The sequence below is a fragment of the Calidris pugnax genome, unplaced genomic scaffold (genome assembly GCF_001431845.1).
Source record: "Calidris pugnax isolate Ruff unplaced genomic scaffold, ASM143184v1 scaffold11, whole genome shotgun sequence".
NCBI classification, from domain to species: Eukaryota; Metazoa; Chordata; class Aves; order Charadriiformes; family Scolopacidae; genus Calidris; species Calidris pugnax.
Window position 1 is genome coordinate 504,952 of NW_015090803.1, and position 23,237 is coordinate 528,188.

General features: G+C 38.4%; 1 protein-coding gene across 1 annotated transcript in view; it reads right to left on the reverse strand.

Annotated features, from left to right (window-relative positions):
* NEK11 (NIMA-related kinase 11) overlaps positions 1–23,237 on the reverse strand; it is a 130,067-nt gene that overhangs the window by 25,983 nt on the left and 80,847 nt on the right. The window contains exons 13-15 of the mRNA XM_014937745.1: positions 17,160–17,284; positions 11,381–11,441; positions 3,045–3,141 (exon numbers count right to left, since the gene is read on the reverse strand). Coding sequence (XP_014793231.1) covers positions 3,045–3,141; positions 11,381–11,441; positions 17,160–17,284 — 283 coding nt within the window. The remainder of the gene's footprint in view (positions 1–3,044; positions 3,142–11,380; positions 11,442–17,159; positions 17,285–23,237) is intronic.

Here is a 23,237-nt window from a genome sequence, read left to right on the forward strand (position 1 = left end):
CTGGAGCAGGTGATTTTATCATGACTTTTACTGAGAGGACAGCAATTCAAAATGCTGGAACATTGGGAATTGGAAAGAAGATGCCAGGGAAAATATTCAGGGAAACTGGTGGCTGAATCATAAATACTATCAGGCTGTCTATAGGATAAGCCCCGAGCCTTTTCTTTTTTTACTTGAAATAGGCAAAGGATTCCTACCTACCATATTCAAGAACATCCGTGACTTCCTTCTACATTCCTGTAAGGACTTTTAGCACAACTTCCCTCTCACATGAAGATAGGTATAGAGCCCTGCACAAGAATACAGCTACCTAAATTGGCACTCTGATAAAGAGCAAGTCCCTCTAATGACAAAGAACACATTCAGTGCGACACACTGTGATGACTCAAGCAATGAACACATCACATCTTGTCAAGTGACTGTCCTGCTGCAGTTGTTTGCCAGCCCGTATCATTCACGTGTCAATTAAAAATGTCTAAAAGGCCCTTTTGCTGTTAGACTCTGTGTTGTTTTACATGAATATACCATTTTTTTCAGAACTATTGGAGTTGCTTGCATTAATGTTACTTGCAATGTGTAGGCAGAATGCTTACTTTTGGAGCAATTTATTCAAATAAAAGAGAGTCTCCCTCATCAGAATCTATTGTTGTCAGCATCTGAAAATGGCACTGATCTCCAGCCTTCATACTTCTGTTTCTACAGTGACTTGCCACCTAGACAGATCTCACTGCACTTTCACATCGTCTCTACTGCTCTTCTTTTCAGTTTCATCAGAACTCCAGCTACTCACTTTTTTAAGAAAAAACCCCAACATTCTCTCTTTCATGAGAAGTTGTCAACTGGAAGACCCCAACATAAGGCCGTGACTTCCTGATAAAACCGAATAGCACAAGTCTAAATGATAGTAGCCTTACCTAAGCAGCACTGCTGTGTGGATAAAGTACAATACATCACGTGAAGTTTGCTGAGGGACGAGCAGACCAGCCGAGGCCTCGCGCATCATTCTGCAGCTAGATGTGCTTCCTTCTCACCACTGAAAACTCCCCCGCTGTGCTCTGTGTGCAGGCTGGCCATGTGTAACACACTGCAAGGATCAGCTTGTGTATGTGGATGCCGGGTACTGTGCTCACTCACTTGTTTCTTACCCTAACTTCCAAGCAATTAACATTCTCACTCAACTTTACATATTCAGAAAATGACAAGGTCATAGTATGTTTAGCAGAAAGGGCAACAACCTGAGTAAATATTTTGATAGATGTCTTTAAAATAGCTATAATAGTGCACAAAAGGAGATCTATACCTTTATTTATCAAAAAAAAGCCACCCCAAACAAACCCAAAACATACTCCCCCCTTAATTTGTTTTCTTAATGAACGTAACTTGAAAATCATTCATGAGTACAGTCTGCTGGAAGTTCTCAGTTGGGTCTTTTGGCCTACATACTCAGCTGACTGTTCTCATTCAGGAATGAAACGACTAGGGAAGTGTTCCAAAACCAGGAAGTCTAATGCATTAAATGTACATTATTGCATTTAATCAGGCTTTTCATTAGCTTATGGCTAGTCTATAAACTATTCTGAAATGTGACATTTCCAAAAGATCATATTCCAAATTTTTCAGCATTTAACCACCACTACATGTTCATTGCATCAGAACCAATACAATGTGAAAACCACGAAACAGTACTAGAAAAACCAGAATTTGAAAGAAGCAAGCGATTTAACTGCACCTCAGCCCTAAAGGCAATGACTGTGAAGTTCAAATAGTTAAGGTTTATCCTGCAACCATGAGAACACAAGGTGAAGGCTGTAAAATTAGCAAGCATTTTGACTAAACAACCTCACCTTGCAACTAGTTGGCATAACATGATGCATTTTTTTTAGTTTTATAAGTACTTTCCACGAAAAGGGAATGGAAAGCAATCAGAGTGGTGGGCTGTGAGACCTGCTGAATGGTTGCACAATAAAGGTTAAGCCATGAAGTGAAACCCTAGGCGCTGCTGCATCGTGAAATACCATAAAACTGAACAACTTCTATCTGGAGTAAATCTATATTGGTATTTCCCTTCAATACATGGTGCATTTGGCACTGTAATTTGTTTTAAACAGTGATTGGCATCAATGCTGTTGTGACTGCATTAATTTTCTTTAGGGGATTCATTAAGTAACTACTAGTGTTAACTGTTTGAACTTATTTGTATTCTAATAACATCCACCATATTGTTGGCAGTGTCCACCCACACAAAAGAAAACTGCCCTTTTTTAAAGAGTTTACAATCTGAGAACAGTTGAATGTTGCAACACTGCAAAGAAAATTTGAGTTCAGAAATAATACACAGCATTCTGATTATCAGATCAGCACCTACATTAGGGTACGATAAATCTCGGAAAGCCAGAAATTACTGAATTAAGATAAAAGCTCCAGATACATTAACCAGTACATTCTTGAAAGGAAGCACAGATCTTTGTTTTATTAAGACACAGAAATCCTGATTAATAAAGCTGGGATTTCAATGATGCTGAAAGCAATTAGACAACGAGTTTCAAAGGGAGCTGCACATGCAAATTCCTCTGTCTCATTTGAAAATCCCAGCCAACAGCAGCAAACATGTTTGGTTTAAATCCTCATATCATCATGGGAATCAAATCCATTAGTCTTTCTTTCCAGGCAAGAATGAAGTGTGGGTGAGGGAGCAAACATAGTGGGAAGATGGGTATCTGCAGGTGACTTATGTGCATATGCTGAGATAATAAAGAAAGCGAAGTTCAGAACGACACAGACAGCAGTGAAGGCAAACTAGATCCTTCAAGGATGACAATGGTTATGCAGATTATGAGAAAACAATCAAAAGTGATAGTCAACCTTCCTCCTCTGGAGGCAAGTAGGCATCCAGTCTGTAAAGAATACCTTACCATCCACTTCTTTTTGCTGAAGGGATTTTTTGGGGTGGGGAAACAACACATGGTTTTCTTTGCTGTGTTCTGCAGTTTTTCAAATCCATACTATTTGTTTGAATATCAGTAATATATGAATATGCTACTTACTCCCTCAAGCGTCTCAGTTTGGTCTCAGCCATGGTGCTGTTGAGAGCTCTGAATCCCTGGGGCGCCCCTGGAGACACTGCAGTGACTGTCCCCGAGCCTACAAATCAATGCACAGACACATAACCTTAGTCACCTTCATCCCCTGAGCTCTATTACAGAATCAAGGGCAGTCAGAAAGAGGAAGACCTTGTTTCTCACAAGGTAGTGCCACATTAATTAAAGATGAATTAGATTATTAGATGCACATTAAGGGCAACTCCTCTCTGAGAGACAAGTAGGTTTGCAGCTTAAAGACACCAGAACTGAAACAACAATTTTCCTTCTGTGTAGCGCACAGGGAATTACATTACAGCAGAAAGAACAGTCACTTGAGGAAGTGCTGGGCAGATAAATATTTGACAAAATGAAATTTTCTTAGATAATATGCATTTTCCTGCATTGTTCTTGCACATATTTATAAGAGCTAGAACCTTCTTCCTAACAGGCAAGTCTCTCCTTTAGCTTGATCATTACTGTAAATTGAAAGTATTTAACTTGCAACATCACTTTCCCCTTCAGATGAAGGCACTCTTTTTATGTATGCAGATATATATATACACACTCATACCTATATATGTAAATACATACATGTGAGAAATATACATGCACGCTCTTTCTGTTTAGAGGCCTCATGGGCTGTTGCAATATTTAAGGACCTAACACTCACAGACCGCTGTGGTGCTCATCCACAGGAACACAGAAGTGCTGCATCACAGAGGACTGTCAGGGTTGTCAGTGCAAATACCCTGCAATTTCATGTTGCTGTTCCATTGCATAAATCTCTGCTTAACCTAAGGAATTTAGGTTGCCTAGAGATGCTGTGGCTGCCCCATCCCTGGAGGTGTTCAAGGCCAGGCTGGAAGGGGCTTTGAGCAACCTGGTCTGGTGGGAGGTGTCCCTGCCCAGGGCAGGGGGGTTGGAACTCGATGACCTTTAAGGTCCCTTCCAACCCAAACCATTCTATGATTCTATGTTTTATTTATTGCCTTTACTGCTCCCATTGGAAGACAATTCCAGAGCCTCACTGTGAGCTTGTGGCTAAAATCTCCCCTCCAGTTTCCCAACAAAACTTTATCGGCCAGTTCATGCTCATTTTTCTCCTGTGTCTGTCCTTTTCTTTGGCTTACTCAGTTCTTCCCTTCCCTTTTGCATACTACTGCCATTTCTTTATAAATGGAAAAGGAGATCCTACTTCAGCTTTCAATTTGCTAAACTAAACAAAGCAGCTATTTTAGTTTCTTCTTGAAAAATATTTGACATTAGGATTTCACTGCCCAAAAGAGGAGAATGTGTATCATGGTGGAGCTACATCCTGTGTAAATGTATAGGCTGTGGCACACAGTGCCCTAGTTCTGAACAGACACAGGGTATGAACACGCCAAAAGCCACACAAACACATTGACACTATGCCTTGTCTAAATGAGCACCCTTTCCTCTCCTAGCAGGGGTTTTTAGCTTGGGTTCAGTTGGGGTTTAGTTTGGATTGCATCAACATTGATCTCATGCAAGCCATAGAGAGCTTGCAGTTACCCTCCTGTGAGGAGCTGTGGAGACACTCCCAGACAGAAATGAATGCTTCCCTGGAATGCATAATCATGGCTTTCCCAAGAGTTAAGCTCCTACGTTTTACATGACTCTAGACCCCGATCACATAAGATTGAATATTGAGATTAAAATTGAGACTATCCTACTGAATCACTCAGAGCGTCTGCTGGATTCAGAAGATAGGAAGCAGACATGGAGAGAAACCACAGAAGAAATGGATTACTGGCTATGGACAAAAAAAAATAATGACTTTTTCAAACATTTTCCTAACTTCTCTTTACACCTAATGGCTAGCAGTGTCCGGTGTCTAAGTATTACAACTGAGGTAGAGTTAACATAGTTTAAAAGATGAGAAATGACAAGCTCAGTTCTTACTAGCAACCAGTAACTTCACCAATTGATGCAAAAAACATTTCCTGATCAATTACTCTAACACTGCACATGCATATCCATACATTTTTACATGGCGTCTGTAAGCATTCAATTACTTGAGCAGCATTGGAAAATTCAGCTGTCCTCGTGGTGGCCCTGAGGAAACCTCAAGTACTGTGCAAAGCAACGCTAATGACTTATTGGGTGGCATGCTCCTCTTGGAGTTGGCATAGGACTAAGGTCCACATGTGGGACTTTGTGGCCTCAAAAGCTATAAAAAATTGACACCCTGAGCACCAATAGTCGAAGGAAAACACAATCTTTGCATTTTCTTAAGAAAGAATACATTTCACCACAGGCCTCAGTTAAATTCTGGTATTACTATTATTACAGGATATATCACTGTAGTAAGAGCTCAGCATATTCTTTCTGCTTAGTGGGTTCAATCTATTTATTGCTATGATATCTTCTTCTCCTTCGACATTTCATTATTAAAGACATCCTTCTTGTTTTTTCTGGGATTCCAGCCTAGATAATTCGTATTTTGTCTACTCTTCACGCTGGCGGTTGGCCAAGCAAAACTTATTCTCTATGTGCAAACTAGTATCTATCTTCCTCTCCATTTAATATGATTTTCTGGGTACTGTAAGGCAGCTGCAATGACTACAAGTTCTGGGATGCTGCAGAAGTGTGGTTAGTCTTAAAAAAAAGAGTTCTCAGTGAAAACTGTTAAGAGCTTCTCACATTGTTGCTACAATACTGCAAAAAATTCTCCTGGGATGATTCATAACTCACCAACTTCTATATGAGAGGCATTTTCTTAGTAGCAGTTACTTGATTAAAAATATATTTTGCACCCAGATTCAAGCAGTTTGCCTACCCATACATCAACACAGAACAAGGAACTACGCTTCTCCAAAAAGTGGCCAGACTACTATTTGCATTTTTAAGTAATATATCATTCTTGGTTCATGAAACAAAATCCAATTAATCAACAAGAGCACTGACTTTTAAAAACCAGGTATTGTGGTTTTCTAAATGCATTTCAAAGCCAAATACTCTCCCAGTGTCTAGCCCAGTACTGCAGCGAACAACATAGTGCAAAAGGGCAAAAGACTTTTGTCCTCTCAGGTCATGGAGCACTAGTTTGAGGTTCTCACTGCATCCTCCTGCTCTGTCAAAGGGTAGATGAAAGGATCTGTAGGGAAACAAATCCTCTGGCTGACATTTATTCACAGTTACTTACATTTAAAATGGGTGATTATGATTATATGGTGAGACTTTTCATACATTATGGTCCAAAGGCATTCCTACCATCATTTCTGCTAACAACCAAATAATTGGTGATAGACATTTACTCTTGGTAAGCCATTATGTGTTGTGAAGCTATTATCTTCACTGAATCATAGACTTCTGTTTGGATTTTGGATTTCTTACTTCAGCTTTCACTGCCACATATGAGATCCTTCAAGGACTTTTACTACAAGATTAAAAATCTCCTTAAAATCAGATGTATTTTCCTGAGTCTATCAACAATACAGTGACCCAACCGCCTCTAACCTTTTCCTCCTTTACAATAAGGAGATATAGTAAATTTCAAAGCCAGGTTTTCAAAATTTGTTTCATTTGCAGTTCTTTTCTGGGATCTTCCCAATTTTTGAAACTTTATCAACATGGACTATCTTATTTCAAATATACTCCACATGGAACCGTACAGCCAACCCAAAATGAACCCTGAACCACACTAAAGCACTGGTATTCTCGGTGACCCAATGGGAACTCCTCAGGAGAAAAGTCAGTTACTTCAAAACCTCGGCTGCTTTTACCCTTCAACATGGAGTTTAAACTAAAGAAACTCTACCTATGGAAAAACAATGTATATTTAATGCATTCTCTTTATTGCAGCCCACGCTGACATTAAAAAAGTTTTAGTTTTATTCTATTCAGAAGTTCTCTAACATCTGCTTGAAATGGTATGTAATTTTTTCATAATAGCCTTAACAATGAAAGACACTACAAGAAATTCCCTTCAGGCTGGATTTCTGCATCTACCCTACCACTGAAATCCATGCTGTTTTCAGGAGTAGCCATTACAATGTATTCCAGCTCTGTAGCCTAATAATATGGTATTACCACTGCTAGTACCAGTTCAAATGCTTGGACCCAAGTTTGCAAGGCTTCAGGCTTTGTCCGAACTTGTCTTGACCTGCCCTGAACTTTGATTTAATTGCTTAAGCTGTAACAGCTGTTCTTCTAACCATGACCAGGTAGTTGTGGCTATTTTGTCTTATTTCCACTATTTTTCTATCATACAACCTGCACTTTTAGATGGATAGTAGTAGACTAGATAGATAGTGTAGAATGATGTATTTATAACTAACTTAATTCAATTAATATAGAGGAATACAGGCATGGTACAACAGCAGATGCATTGAAAAGTGGGACAAAGGATGGATGAGGGTTAAAGGACTACAGGCATGAGGTGGGGCACAGGCAGGTGTTGTCAATCCCACAGCTATAAACAATTTGCTAGTGATCAGTTAAAGAAATGCAGACATGGAAGTGGACGTAACTAGCTTTAGGGTGAACAAAGAGAACAAGTACTTAACCTATGTAAAATGCATGATATACAGAAAATTTTGATGTAACATGAATTTGCAGCCCAGTAAAGAAAAAGCAAGGTATAAATGAGTGTTAGTGAACCCATACAAACCGCCCCAACTGCAGCTTTGTAGCTTGACATTGGAAGAACTAAAAATAGTAAATATTTAAATTGCCTCAGTGACACTGAACATACAAAGATAAAAGGGACTCTAGCAGATTTGTCTCTTATTATCATCACCACAAATATTTGATTGGAACAGACCATACAAACCTAATTACAAACTCAGCTTGGAGAAAGGCTTTAAGTTTCAGCACAGACTGGTCAGAGATTTTTGAATTATTAAAGCACAATTTAATTCTTTAATACTAGAATTTTAAAAAGCATCTTGTTCTTAATACTGAAAGAAAAAGAGGAAGACAAGAGTCTCTTTAATACTAAGATTTTTTAAAAATACCACTGTTTGGCTAATACTCTGGGTTATTCCCAGAAGGTCTCAAGGCAATTCCTCTCTTTCATTAAAATCATACAACATTGAAGCATAGAGCTAAATTTTGTCCCTATTTCCATTCCTGCAAACCCACTGCAGACAATGATGCTGCAAGTGCATAAATGAATGCAGAATTTGAAGACCACAGGATCTCTGTTAGCATGAAGACAAGCTGGATGTGAGTGTGCCTTCCTTCAGTCCAAGGATCTGCCTGACGTGAGACCCAGAAGGTGACCAGACATGATCCAGTTTTCCCAGGCTTCCCCTACATTATTGTGTCAGAGACACAAGGTAATACTAAGTCAGGTTTACCCAAACTGAACGAGTATAAATTTGGCTGCTAAACAAGACTGCAGTTCCCCTGGGAGCCTTTGGGAACTGAGCTGGGCTCTCACACAATACACACGCAGGCTGCTGTTGGCAAAGTTCAACCCGGTGGTCTTCAAGGGCAGTGACTACACCAGCCTCAGCAAATAGCCTTCTTTCACTTAATTTTCCTTTTTAGCTTTTAAGTAGAACACAGGAATTCAGGCTTTCAAACTCTAAATCTATAGCGAGAACTTGCAGGAGATTTTAGGATTAAACGGCAAGTTTAAATTCTCAGTGATTTTTCTGTGCCTGCAGTGAGATACTGTAAAATAAAATAAATATTATCCAAACCTGAATCATCATTTAAAAGAAATTTTAAAATATTTTAACTCATTTTCTCTTATTGTTACCAGTACTAGAAACTATAAAAAACCCTACATATCCTTAGACATTTTCCTCTCGAGAAAAGATGGCAGAAGCCAAGTTCTTAAAAGCATTTGTTATAACATTCCACACTTCTGACCATCATGTTTTATGACTATTATTTTCAGCAAAAGCATTTAACTGTGTATTCCTTTTCTTTTGGCATATTTATACTTCTCTGCAGTAGGTTAAGGAAGCATTTTTCAACAAAATCACATTTTTGAGTTACTTTGTTGCAAAATGGAAATAATTGGACTGTGATGAATACAGATTGCTAGTAACTCCTGCTATTAGGTTTAAAGAAGAGATGTCATCTTACCCAATGAGCTGTTATTCAAGAAGTTCTCCAAACACTTGACCATTGCCTCAATATCACTGTCCTGTGAATAAATGAAATAAGCAATAGCATTAGTGTGAGCACAAATTTAACTATAAGCACATACATCAGATGTATGATCCCACAAACATAAAGGACATTACTCTATTCCAATAAGTGTCAACGCTAGACTACAAAGAGTGTACATTCCTCAGGACTTTTTCTATGCTTTCTTCTCCTATTAGGCTTGGGAATGATGTTATATACAAACAATTATTTACATCAGATTCCTTGCAGAACACAAGTACGTAGAACAACTGTGTATGGAGTTTAAAGAAGATATGTTTACTGTGGAGGGTGGTGTGCAATCTCTGAAACTACACCAGCATTTTATCATCAGTTAGTCCTGGAATATCTAAAACAGTATTACACTGAAAAAGGCAAGTATGTAGTTCTTAACTATGCCAAAATTCTTATGCATATGATAGCTGCCCACTACAAATTATATAGATAAGTATAATTATATACATAAGTATATTATATATACTTATGTTTCATGTAGTTGTATCTACTTACATATCTACTAACGACTAATTGAAAAAAATTTTAATTAAGAAGAGATTTTAGCACTTTTCTATTTCAAGTATTCTGTTACCAGACAGATAGTTAACAGTTTTGCCATGATACCTTTAATGGGAAATGCTGTTTGTGTACACAGATGAAATTTAAAGATCTGTCTATTAAGCAATGATTGGGCTCCATGAAGTAGATCACAATTTTATTAAAGTCCAAGAAAAACTTGGACTCTGAATTTCTAAATGCTGCTGCCATATCACATTTGACAGCTTGGCATTTCTTGACTAGTCAAAACTGAAAGTAAAATTTTTAACTTTGATGAAAAATCTGCCAAAAATCTGTATTTTAAAAAATATTGAGAAACCTATGGCTTTAAAGTTTAAAACACTGGAATAAAAAGAAACACTCTAAGTTATTTTATGGGCTTATATTTTAAACAGGCTCTGCTATTTTAGCTGAGGTTTGCAAGATGAGAATCAGTTCCTTGGTTAGCCATTTTGACAGGTAACTCAAAGGCTTATAGGTCTGAAGGAGCCTCTTTACCCTTTTGGAGCAGCCTGTGGTGTCCTGGCTGGAAAAAATCAGCACCAGGGTGCTGCAGAATGTATTTCATTTATATATAAGATATATATTGAATATTAAATGAAGACAGACTTAATATGACAGATATAATTCCTTTGTATTTGTAAAAAAAACCCATAAACAAATGAAAAAACAAAAAAACCTAAAAAAAGCCCCAACAAAACAACAAAAAAGAAACTTTAGGACTTCATTGAAAAGTTATTAAATATTTTTCATTCAAAACTCAGATTTGATAATAATGTTCTGCTTACAAGAATTATTCTATAGACAGACAGAAAAAAAACATGGTAAACAGCCAAATACAATATTAATACAATTGCTTTAATAAAACCTGTTTTTCATTTTTAATGGGATAAAGACTGTAATTCCCAAAGCTTTGACTTGGCACAATAGGACATCATATTTACTCCAGATATCACAACAGTGCTGATTTTTATTAATTATGCTGTAAGGCAAAAGATACACTTTCACCACTTCAGTCACCACCAGTTTTAAAGGAAACGAGCCAGCTTCACTTGCCTACCTTCAAATAAAATTTCAATGAGTAAGAGAATGTGGTTTCACACAGTGGTAAATAGTTGAATAAATGGTTAATCAGCTTACACTGAGGTAGAAACTAATTATGCCTTTTGTCCACTTGGGTTTAGCATCCAAGAGGATTTTAGCTGGTTTATTTAATATGTTTATTTATTTACTATATTTCTTTATTGTTTCTCTTTTTGCAAAGAAAGCAAAGCCCTACAGAATAGGCAAGGAACTCTGACAGATAGAGGCACCCTTACACATAAGAATCAGTGTGGATGAATGCTTGCACGTTTCAAATTTAGAACGAATAAAACCCTTTCTAACAGCAAAGGCACATGTTAGGAATCCAGTGGAGCATTTTTAGGTGACAGCACACAGACCACCCAGAGCTGCTGGAGCTGTGATGATCTACTTCTCTGCAGTAGGTTAAGGAAGCATTTTTCAACAAAATCACATTTTTGAGTTACTTTGTTGCAAAATGGAAATAATTGGACTGTGATGAATACAGATTGCTAGTAACTCCTGCTATTAGGTTTAAAGAAGAGATGTCATCTTACCCAATGAGCTGTTATTCAAGAAGTTCTCCAAACACTTGACCATTGCCTCAATATCACTGTCCTGTGAATAAATGAAATAAGCAATAGCATTAGCATGAGCACAAATTTAACTATAAGCACACAAATCAGATACATGATCCCACAAACATAAAGGATATTACTCTATTCCAATAAGTGTCAACACTAGACTACAAAGAGTGTACATTCCTCAGGACTTTTTCTATGCTTTCTTCTCCTATTAGGCTTGGGAATGATGTTATATACAAACCATTATTTACATCAGATTCCTTGCAGAACACAAGTATGTAGAACAACTGTGTATGGAGTTTAAAGAAGATGTGTTTACTGTGGAGGTTGGTGTGCAATCTCTGAAACTACACCAGCATTTTATCATCAGTTAGTCCTGGAATATCTAAAACAGTATTACACTGAAAAAGGCAAGTATGTAGTTCTTAACTATGCCAAAATTCTTATGCATATGATAGCTGCCCACTACAAATTATATAGATAAGTATAATTATATACATAAGTATATTATATATACTTATGTTTCATGTAGTTGTATCTACTTACATATCTACTAACGACTAATTGAAAAAAATTTTAATTAAGAAGAGATTTTAGCACTTTTCTATTTCAAGTATTCTGTTACCAGACAGATAGTTAACAGTTTTGCCATGATACCTTTAATGGGAAATGCTGTTTGTGTACACAGATGAAATTTAAAGATCTGTCTATTAAGCAATGATTGGGCTCCATGAAGTAGATCACAATTTTCTTAAAGTCCAAGAAAAACTTGGACTCTGAATTTCTAGATGATGCTGCTATATCACATTTGACAACTTGGCATTTCTTGACTATTCAAAACCGAAAGTCAAATTTTTAACTTTGATGAAAAATCTGCCAAAAATCTGTATTTTAAAAAATATTGAGAAACCTATGGCTTTAAAGTTTAAAACACTGGAATAAAAAGAAACACTCTAAGTTATTTTATGGGCTTATATTTTAAACAGGCTCTGCTATTTTAGCTGAGGTTTGCAAGATGAGAATCAGTTCCTTGGTTAGCCATTTTGACAGGTAACTCAAAGGCTTATAGGTCTGAAGGAGCCTCTTTACCCTTTTGGAGCAGCCTGTGGTGTCCTGGCTGGAAAAAATCAGCACCAGGGTGCTGCAGAATGTATTTCATTTATATATAAGATATATATTGAATATTAAATGAAGACAGACTTAATATGACAGATATAATTCCTTTGTATTTGTAAAAAAAACCCATAAACAAATGAAAAAACAAAAAAACCTAAAAAAAGCCCCAACAAAACAACAAAAAAGAAACTTTAGGACTTCATTGAAAAGTTATTAAATATTTTTCATTCAAAACTCAGATTTGATAATAATGTTCTGCTTACAAGAATTATTCTATAGACAGACAGAAAAAAAACATGGTAAACAGCCAAATACAATATTAATACAATTGCTTTAATAAAACCTGTTTTTCATTTTTAATGGGATAAAGACTGTAATTCCCAAAGCTTTGACTTGGCACAATAGGACATCATATTTACTCCAGATATCACAACAGTGCTGATTTTTATTAATTATGCTGTAAGGCAAAAGATACACTTTCACCACTTCAGTCACCACCAGTTTTAAAGGAAACGAGCCAGCTTCACTTGCCTACCTTCAAATAAAATTTCAATGAGTAAGAGAATGTGGTTTCACACAGTGGTAAATAGTTGAATAAATGGTTAATCAGCTTACACTGAGGTAGAAACTAATTATGCCTTTTGTCCACTTGGGTTTAGCATCCAAGAGGATTTTAGCTGGTTTATTTAATATGTTTATTTATTTACTATATTTCTTTATTGTTTCTCTTTTTGCAAAGAAAGCAAAGCCCTACAGAATAGGCAAGGAACTCTGACAGATAGAGGCACCCTTACACATAAGAATCAGTGTGGATGAATGCTTGCACGTTTCAAATTTAGAACGAATAAAACCCTTTCTAACAGCAAAGGCACATGTTAGGAATCCAGTGGAGCATTTTTAGGTGACAGCACACAGACCACCCAGAGCTGCTGGAGCTGTGATGATCTATGCCAGCTGATTATCTGGCTTGACAACCTCAGAAGCGACCTGGAAATTGAAAATATGAAGTTGATGTATCACATTAGTAGACTTTGTCAGAATGAAGAGGGTGAATTTGCTATTATCCTCACTAAAAGAAAAAACAAAGAACAAGGTGACAAACTGCAGTAAAAAGAATCCGTTACCATCTCAGCTAAATTAAAGTCAATGAAAGCTTCACTGTACACTAACTTTTCAAGATTAAAACTCTCCTAAGCTTCATATATTAATTTTTTTTTAGAAACAAGTTCCTCATTCTCCCTAATTTTCCTCCTAATTAGAAACCAGTGTTCCTAGGAAAGAACATGTGGAAAAGAGCCATTGGCTTCAAGAGGTCTGGACAAGCAAATGGCAAATTGCTGCTTGCAATCTGTCCATCTGCATTTCTGCTCCAGCAGAGGGACAAAGGCCTCTGTCGCGGTTGGGCCTCAGGCGGCAAACAAAGGACCGCGTGCAGCCGCTCGCGCAGCCCAGGGCCACGCGGCCGGGAGGGGAAAACGGGAAGAAAAAGGCAAAACTCCTGGGTTGAGACAAAGGCAATTTTAACACAACAGGAAAGGGAGCAAGAAATAACAACAACAACAAGAACAGAATGATATACAACCGCGATTACCGTACCGACACTCGCCGAGCTCCCTGGAGGCCCCCGACCGCTCTCCTCCCCCGGGGGTCACCTCACCTTCCGCCCCCCCCCCCCAGACCCCAGACAGACACTAAACTCCAATGCTACAACTGAGATAAGAGGCTTAGATGTGCCTGGGGCCTGAAACTGGTGGTAACTCCACTTCTGCAACTGGGTGATGTTGCTGAAAACACAAAGGTTATACCAAAAGGTATCGACATGGGAAAAATAGCTGTCTCAGCTCCCATTCTAAATCTTCAAAATTATATCATTCCAGTGTCTAACTCTACCTTCTTAACTGAAGAGGTGTTGCATCCCACGTAAGGCCACTACTTCTCAGTCTGTCTTGACATCTGTGGGAGCCTAATATAGCTTGAATAAACAACTCTGATGTCTTTCTACATCACGTATCCCAATCTGTTTTTCAATTAGATGCCTTCTCTGACTCCTGATGCATGACCCCTACTGCACGAACATCAGATATATTTTTTTTAATCATTGTTTGAAGTAATGGGGTGCACCAGGGAGCACCACCAGATGCAGCATTTCTGCACTCTCTGCACAGAAGTAACTAGTAAAGCAATCTTGGCATTGGAAAATTGAGAGATTTGCACAGATTAGGAAGGTAAATATCTTGCATTGCAGTGGAATGACTTCTTTATTAGCACACACCTCCAAAAGCTTAATTTATGAAGGTATTTTTGAAGAAAGGTTTTAAGACTATGAATCCCATCATAGAAATAGGAGTAGGAGTTTTGGTATTAAGTAAATGACTGCAGAAGCAAACCACTGCTACATACTAACAAGATCAAATCTATTCTGGTAGTATTTGAATCTTATTATTAATACTCAGCATGGTTCCACCTACCTTTGAGTGGGATTCATCTCACATAACTGTTGACATCCAGAAGGAAGATGTCCCCTGCATGCTAATAACTGCAGATCACCAGAAAGAGACCTCTCAGTATATTCCACCTAACCTACATCAGATGTTTACACTGAGATAATACTATTCCTTAAAAATGCTTGCTTACTTCCCCTTATTTAACAGACTTTCTCTTCAGTTAGTTCAGGTTTAGATGTCCAGATTGCATGGCTAAGTTCAGTCTGCTTTGACCTCAGACTTACTGCAGATTTTTTCACTTGACAAAGGGGAAATTGAAAATTATGCTCACTTCCCAAGAAAAAGAAAAGGTGACTGTGTCAATATCCAGGAACACACTTCTACTTCATCAAAGGTGCTGGGGTCAACATGAGATAAAACATAGACAATTAGTTTCTTTGATAGAAGATGTCCTAAAAGGCAAATGGTCACAGGCGGTGCTGCCCAGTCAGCCTGTGCAGGAGCCTCAGGGCCATGGAGGCTGCATTGAGACCCGAGGTGCCGGTGGGACAGCTCTTCCATCCCGCGGTGATTGTTCTTGTCATCGCTGAATTCTGAGTCACCGCAAGATGAGGGAACGTCGCTGCTCAGATCTGACTGCCAACGCCTAATTTATTCTGCATTTTTGAGAAATCTATTTTTATCTTCTCCCCTTCGTTAATTCTAAGCAGCTGTCTGCCTGTTCAAAAACACTATTGATTGACACCTAATGATACCATCAATGAAAGCTGAATGAAAATTTTAAAAGGCATTCTAAAAAAAAATAATATCTCAGAGTGATGAAAGCGAGCAATAATTTATTTTCAAGAGTATCTTGTGGTAGACTTTCTGAGCAACAGAGAATTTTCATGTCTATGTGTTGTGGGTAAACACAGACCCAGCAAACTGCAAAAAAAGCATTGCCTTAGATATTCCACTGATTTACAATTCACTAATAATTTCTTTAGACAATTACTTTTATTAACTGATCCTGAATTTTAAAATATCCTGTGTGTTTAGTTTGAAAGCTAGGAGGACATTTCCAGATCAAATGAAGCTGTTTCTGAGTAAACTTCAAGTTTAACTGGTGAGAGAATTTGAGGACTCCTAGCTACCATGGTAGAAGTCGAGTTCTGATCTCTGACACAAACATTTTATTTTTGCTCTAAAAACTACATCTTAAAGAAGCTATTAGTTCAAATTTTTGAAAAATAAGTATAATTTATTTATTATTTAGTGACAAATATTAGCATATGTGATTGGCTCCCTAAAATGCAAAAGCCATCACACTCTGTTCTGCAAAATTTGCACATGAACTGAGAATAACATATATGGTCCTAACAGAATCAGACAGTACCATTCAGAGACACTGCATGCAATGCTTTAAGCTGGTGGCCCAGAGGAGAAATGAATTGCTTCTGAATACCTTAGGAAGATCCATTTTGAGAACTGACTTGGGCATTTAAGTTCATTGATTTCACTGAGACTTGATCACCGGAGACATGATTCATCTCAGCTCACTCTGATCAGATCGAAATTAGGTGCCTTTTCCAATAATCTTCAACTTTCTTCACAATGCAATACATAAGACTTTCTTGTAGCAGCCTCATCTGATAAAGCTACTTTAAGACTTTCAATAATAAGCTTTCCCTTCACTGACAGTTTCTAAGATTCTTGGGAAAGTCTACAGATTTGCTGCTCAAGTCTTGCAGTTGTTTAGGTTCACAGTTCATGACACTGTCCTAGAAAACATATGTAATTTAGGCAGGAAAAAGTGGCAACTAGAGGTGCCCATCTGTCCCTGGGAATTAGAGCTGAACTCAGATCTTATGCTTGAAGGATACCTGCAGCTTTAACTTAATTTACTGATAGCTAACACGCCAGAGAACCCCACTCTGAATGTTTAACAGACACAAGGAAGTTTACTGACAACAATCCCCCTTATGCATTCATGGGAATGTTATTCTTAATCTTGAAGAAATGTAAGAATCTTTCTCATCGATGTCTCAGAGAATTACATATGCATACACATATAATTAATTCATGATACTGACATACACACACATACCTAACAAAACCAAATTTCAGTAGTGTCAGTAGGACAAAATTTTGGAAGGAGCTTAATTTTCCCATAAGCATCAAATGTATACTGCTTGCCCAAAGGTCACATATACCTGGTGATTTGTCTTAGAGGCTATCTGTGATGCTTCCACATCCTCCTCCTCTTCACTGCCTTCTGAACAGGATTCAAACTCATCATTGTAATATTCTTCTGCAATTTCTGGGTCTTCAGGGATCTCTAAAGGCAATTACAAGTTTAAAGTTTATAGATAGACAATATGCATGATGCTAAAAAGATAAAATGGATTTTATACCACCCATGTTATGTCAGTAGCAATGCATTCTGTAATTGAAATCAAGGAATAGATTTTCAGATCAAAATGTTCAACTTTGATGACACGATAAGCAGTGTTAAAGCTGTCCCTGGCAAAAGGTCAGAGCCTCATCATATGTAAATTAATGACATCAAAGGATCTATATTGATTTTGGCCTGAAATCAATAAATCATAGAATAATTCAGGCTGGAAGGGACCTCATGGGATCATCTAATCAAATCAGGGTCGGTGTTGAATTGAATCCAACTTTGGTGAGCAGAAATTATGCCCCAGTTTGGTTTCCTCCAATACATATAACCTATGGTAAATACAACTACTAAGCTCAAATGGGAAATAATATATACCAGGCACATGTTTAAAAGATAAAAGAAATAAAATCTGTGTATTTTTCCAAACTTTCCTGAGGCAAAAGCATAACAAAATAAAAGAAACTGGTGTAAAGTCAAGCTACGCATACCTGGGTGTCACGGTCTCTCAATTTTTTACTGTCACAAGTTTTAGTAATAGCAGTGAAGTGCAATATTAATATAGCCAATGAGCCTATGAAGTACAATAATTGTTATAAAAACTCAACATATTCATCACAGCATGAAAGACACCCCAGCCAGTCTGCTCCAGGTGAAATCCTGTAGTATCCAAGACTCTGTAACTAAGGAGGTCGTGAAATGGCTCAAGGCCTGACTGCATCTGCTTCAGCGAGCTGTTCTTTCTCAGCAGAAGCGTCTAAGCATATACTGAATTTTTAGCACAGGCTAGACTGTCATGATTATCTAAATAAAAAGCATAATCCCTCGTTTTCTAGACAGAAAGATAGAAGGCAAAGAGTTGCCCATGAGAGACATGGTTAAGCAGCAGAAGCCAAGGAAACCCAGCTCGCCAGCCATCCCATCAGTAGCCCTGTGCATTCTCATATTCCAAGAGAGCTAACCCTCATGCTTCAATTCTAGGCAGTCTCTTACTGACTTATCAAGACAAGTTACATCCAGGCCCAGAAACAATATTTTTATGCTACCAGCTTTTAAAAAGAAAATGTTTGGTATCCAACTTTGCCTGTTATTATTACAAGAAATGTTAGTGGAAGAAAAAAAATGCCTAATAGTCAGCTGCCATAAGTCACCATAGCCTTAACTTTAGCTAATGCTGATTTCTGCCATTTTCCCCAACTAAGTATACCACTGTAAAGAAATATAAACCAACTTAACTATTACTGCATGAAATAAATAAAATTCAAACAATATGACACGAAAAATGCTTAGTAGAGGTTCTTTTTAACTTGTTTCACATGGATAAAAACCCAAAAGGATTTAAAAAAGGGAATACAATTAAAATCCATTAAAAGACTGGAGTTTGGGCAAGAGAAATAATTTAACCTTTAAGGCATATGAAAGAGAACTCAAGAAAAAAGTGAAAATGTATTTGTCTGCAGCACTAGGTTGTTGAAACTCTCCTGTTGAGATACGATCTCTACTATCTACTGTTTCCAAAGTATTTTAAGAAATAGTTCCTTTTCCTATAAGTTTGATTTACCTCCAAAATCCTGTTTTTCTGTTTTAAGATATTTATGGAAGCTGCATACCAGCACCTTGCTGCACTACCACAATTTCTAATCCTTCCTGTTTCTATTTTTCACCTTACTTGAAAAAAAAAAAAAAAAAGAGAGAGGATCAATACCTGGGCTTCCAGGATAAGAACCCCTCCAACCCAAAAGCTTTTTCACATAAAAGAAAGCATTTATTATTGTGTTTAATTGCTTGGTTTCTACAAAGTGCCATTTGTCAGAAAAGCCTAACGCTTCATCTTTAAAAAAAAAAAACTTAAATATTTTTAGCATGGGAAGAACATGACAAAATGAAGATACATCTTCTTTTCCAGACAGAGTGAACATTAATTTTCCTTTCTTGCAGAGACGTTGTCTTTTGCTGTGATTAGAATAATTTTATTAGGTTCATCTGCGTTCTATCTATGTCTATAGATGCATTCAAATACATTTGAATCAGCCTATTTATTATGTTATAAGGCAAACGTTGGACTACGCAAAGGTTCTATGAGTTGTTTTCTCATCCCACATTCTTTATTTGTTTATTGCTGTACTAAAAAACACAATCCTTCCCAACCAAACAAGGTATAAGTATCAGTCTTCTTAACTCCTAACTTCAAAATGTCTGCTCTGGCTACAGCAAACCTCTATGCCTTCCAAGCAGACTGTGACCAGCCAGAACTGCTGATGCCTCTGGACTATGCAGAGGGACCAGCACTGGACGCATCCCTCTGCCATGCCAGCTTTTACCAGAATGGCTCACTTTACCATTTGTGAAATTGTTCCGACAGCTGTTTATAGATGGTCAGTTCATCCGAGCTCAGTAATACAATTTTAAATGCTGTTTCAGACCCCAGAGGAGTTCCAGGGTACAGAAGTTTACTGGCCCTGATTCAGAAACTATTCCAAGGGACATTTCTGAAAGAAGACGATGTGTCCAGTGGATGAGAACCTGGGATTTAGCTACTACTAGTCTTTAAATCTTCTTAGTTTTATGACAAGTACATTAAAGGCGGCACCTTCAAGACATCGACACATTCATTTAGTGTATCTGGTTCCATAGAACAGTTCCTTGAGTCCTACTAAGTAGAGCCAACTCCCAGGCATTCACAAGCTACAGATGCAGAATTAATCTGAGTACAGAACAGCTAATCTAGTTGAGACTGAGGGTGAGCCTAATTTCAAGAACACATAAGCTGGCTTTAGCATAGTCGATACCATATACCAACATGGTGAGCTGAACCCCTGCTGGGTTTAAGTGCAGATAACTGGAGTGAGTTGGGAGAGGAACAACGTCACATTTTAGAAGGTCCTGACAGTGTCTGAAGTCCATTGGACCCCTTTGCTCACAAAGCACTCCTGACCCGTCCGAGGACAGTGAGTCCAAACCACCCCACTCCTTTGATGTGACAAAGCCACCCTGTGCAGCATACACGTGGGACGCAGGGACTCTGCTTTCCTCGCAGACCCTTGGAAAAGAAAGGTGATGGTAACATTCAATATAAAGGTTTCCAATACTGTGCCAGCTGGCAGAACATACAGCCTGATGGCTGCAACCCCACTGTAATATAGTTGTCCTTTAGATGCCTGTTCTCCCCCTGATACAGCATACTTATACCATCCCTATGGAGCAGAAAGGAAGGTCTCTACTGCTGCTTCTGCTCCCTGATGCCCCCCGATCTGTCAGCTGCTCTCTGAAAATACATTATGTTTTATCTAGCTGTGCATATTGCACTAAAGCCAGTCCTGGTACCTTTTATTTGCTTACAAAGCACTTCATTCAGAACAAACTCAGCTGTTACGTATTGCTAGGCAGCTTAGGTATTGCATTCAGACACTTGATATTCACTATTAGATAGTCAAATGAAAAGGAGCTCTGAATAATAACATTCCTCTTTAGGTTTCTTTCTGTACATTACCATGACAATAATTGTTGAAGGCAGGGTAAAAACCCATTATCTAAAAAATCATAAAAGCATGGTTATTTCCCAAGAAGACAGGCTATACAGAAAACAAAGGCATGCGATACTCTCAATATTTTGCTTAAATCCACCAAGAGCTTGTTTCAGGTAGCATGGTAACTTGGCAACAACAGTTTTCTCCAAAGAGATGAAAATACTTTGATAAATATCTTTAATTTTCTCTTGCTTTGAAGTCATAATTGGTGCATTGATACCGCATTCTCACATTCCAGTGCATGCAGAAGACAATAAGTAAGGCCGCTCTTATTTAAAAGAAGAAGAAGAAAAAAGAAAACAGAACGGTGTAACATATGTTCATTTTCACCACTTACATTCACAGTAACAAAGTCACACTTGGTTCCTAGGGACTATGATACATTTTTAATCCCAAGGTTTCATTACATCTCCGGAAGAAGGCAGATTTTCTCAGCTGTCACTTTCCCACCTTAAGGCAAAACTGCTGGAATTCCGTGTAGCTACACTCCTCAGTTTGCACAGGACCACAGACAGCCAAGTGAGGAGCAAATCTTTCGACTGCTCTGACAAACATATACTGTCATGAGATATAATGCACTCTTAATGTTATGGTGACATGAACTAAGACACTATAAAATGGTGCTACCATATCTGTGCTACCACACACTGCCACAGAGAGCTGGAAAAATTAAGAGGGGAGGGACCAGGACACAGACACTTGCGTTGCCCCCCTGGCAAGGCTTGGTACACGCTGGGGACTGAGGCAAGAGCAGAGACAAGCATTCCTCCACACTGTACACAGGCCACGCTGGGGACTGGGCAAGAGCAGAGACAAGCATTCCTCCACACTTCTGCTTCTGCATTGTGCTGGGCTGCAAGGCTGCCCACTGGCAGAACCTCATCAGGGACACAAAGGTGCCCAGGGTCCTTCCCTTTCTGTGGAAATTAATCAGCAAATTGCAGTTTGATCCCACATGAACAAGAGTAGCCCACTGGCAGGACCTCATCAGTAACACAAAGGTGCCCAGGGTCCTTCCCCTTCTGTGGAAATTAATCAGCAATTGCAGTTTGATCCCACATGAACAAGAGTTACCTACCGAAACGAAGATGACAGCAGCCTCCAAGTTGGGCAGGGGGCTGGAGGCCCTGGGTGCAAGGAGAGGCTGGGACAGCAGGGTCTGTTCCACAATAAGAAGGGAAGGTAAAGGGGAAACCTTATTGCTGTCTGCAACTCAGAGGATAAAAGGAAGGTGGAGCCAGACTAACCTCAGAGGCGACAGGCAGAGGACAAGAGGCAACAACTATCAGCTGGAAAAATCATAAATTCCAGTTTGACATTATGAAAAAAATTCTACAATGAGAGCGATCAAATACTGGAACAGGGCTTAAAGAAGCTTTGGGATCTCAGTCCCTAGAGGCATTCAAGACTTGACCAGATACAGTCCTGAGCAATCTGACCTGATCAGACCAGCTTTGAGCAGGGGATTGGACTAGACCGCCAGAGGTCCCTTCCAACCTAAACTATGTTATGATTCTGTGGTTACATGATGCTCCACAAACAAACTGTTTAGAATTACCCCAGATGTATTTGTGTGTGTTTATGTATTTAACATACACACTCACAAGCTAAGCCTGTTTCTGTATGCCCCTGCAACACGTACATATTCTCACAAATCACCAGTGAAAGGAGATGGTGACCAGGGCTGGCTAGAACTTTTCAGAACAGGGCATCAGGTATCACAGAGGGAGAAAACAGAAAGGGATTTCTCCCTTCAAGGGAGAAAACAGAAAGAGCTGAAACACTGTCACTAGGAGAGAGGTTTGAAACACCGAGATATTTTTCCCTGAGCTACATAATCCTGAATGAGAAATTCTACCGCGAAGAAGAGCACAGGCTCTGCACCCCTCTGCAGTTCAGGTCAATACTTCTACAACTAGGAAAAATAAGATAACTCTATTATTATAATTTAAGCTCACTAAGATTGGTTTGGGTTTATTTTTCCCAGTGCAAGACAAAAAACTTCAGCTTTAAAAGTTTCCATCAAAGAGACTCACCATCCTTTGGTCAGCTATAGACAAGATACGCATTGTTAAGCTCTGAAGCATCATTGTTCAGAAAGTCAGTGGAAGCTTTTGTCCAGCCCTTCTGCACTAGGCTGAAAAAGACTCTTGGAAAATGCCCTGTTTAAGAAATGAACCAAGGGATGTAACAGGATTTTTGTGCCCATGAAAGTCTCTGGCTAAGCACAAAAGGACTATGAAGTCATTAATAGAATTACCTTCTACGTGGCAATGTACAGCATAGATGTAAATGGGTTGTTCGAAGTGAGAACTAGAAATATAACCAAAGTTAAACATTAACATTTCATAATTCTCCTTTTA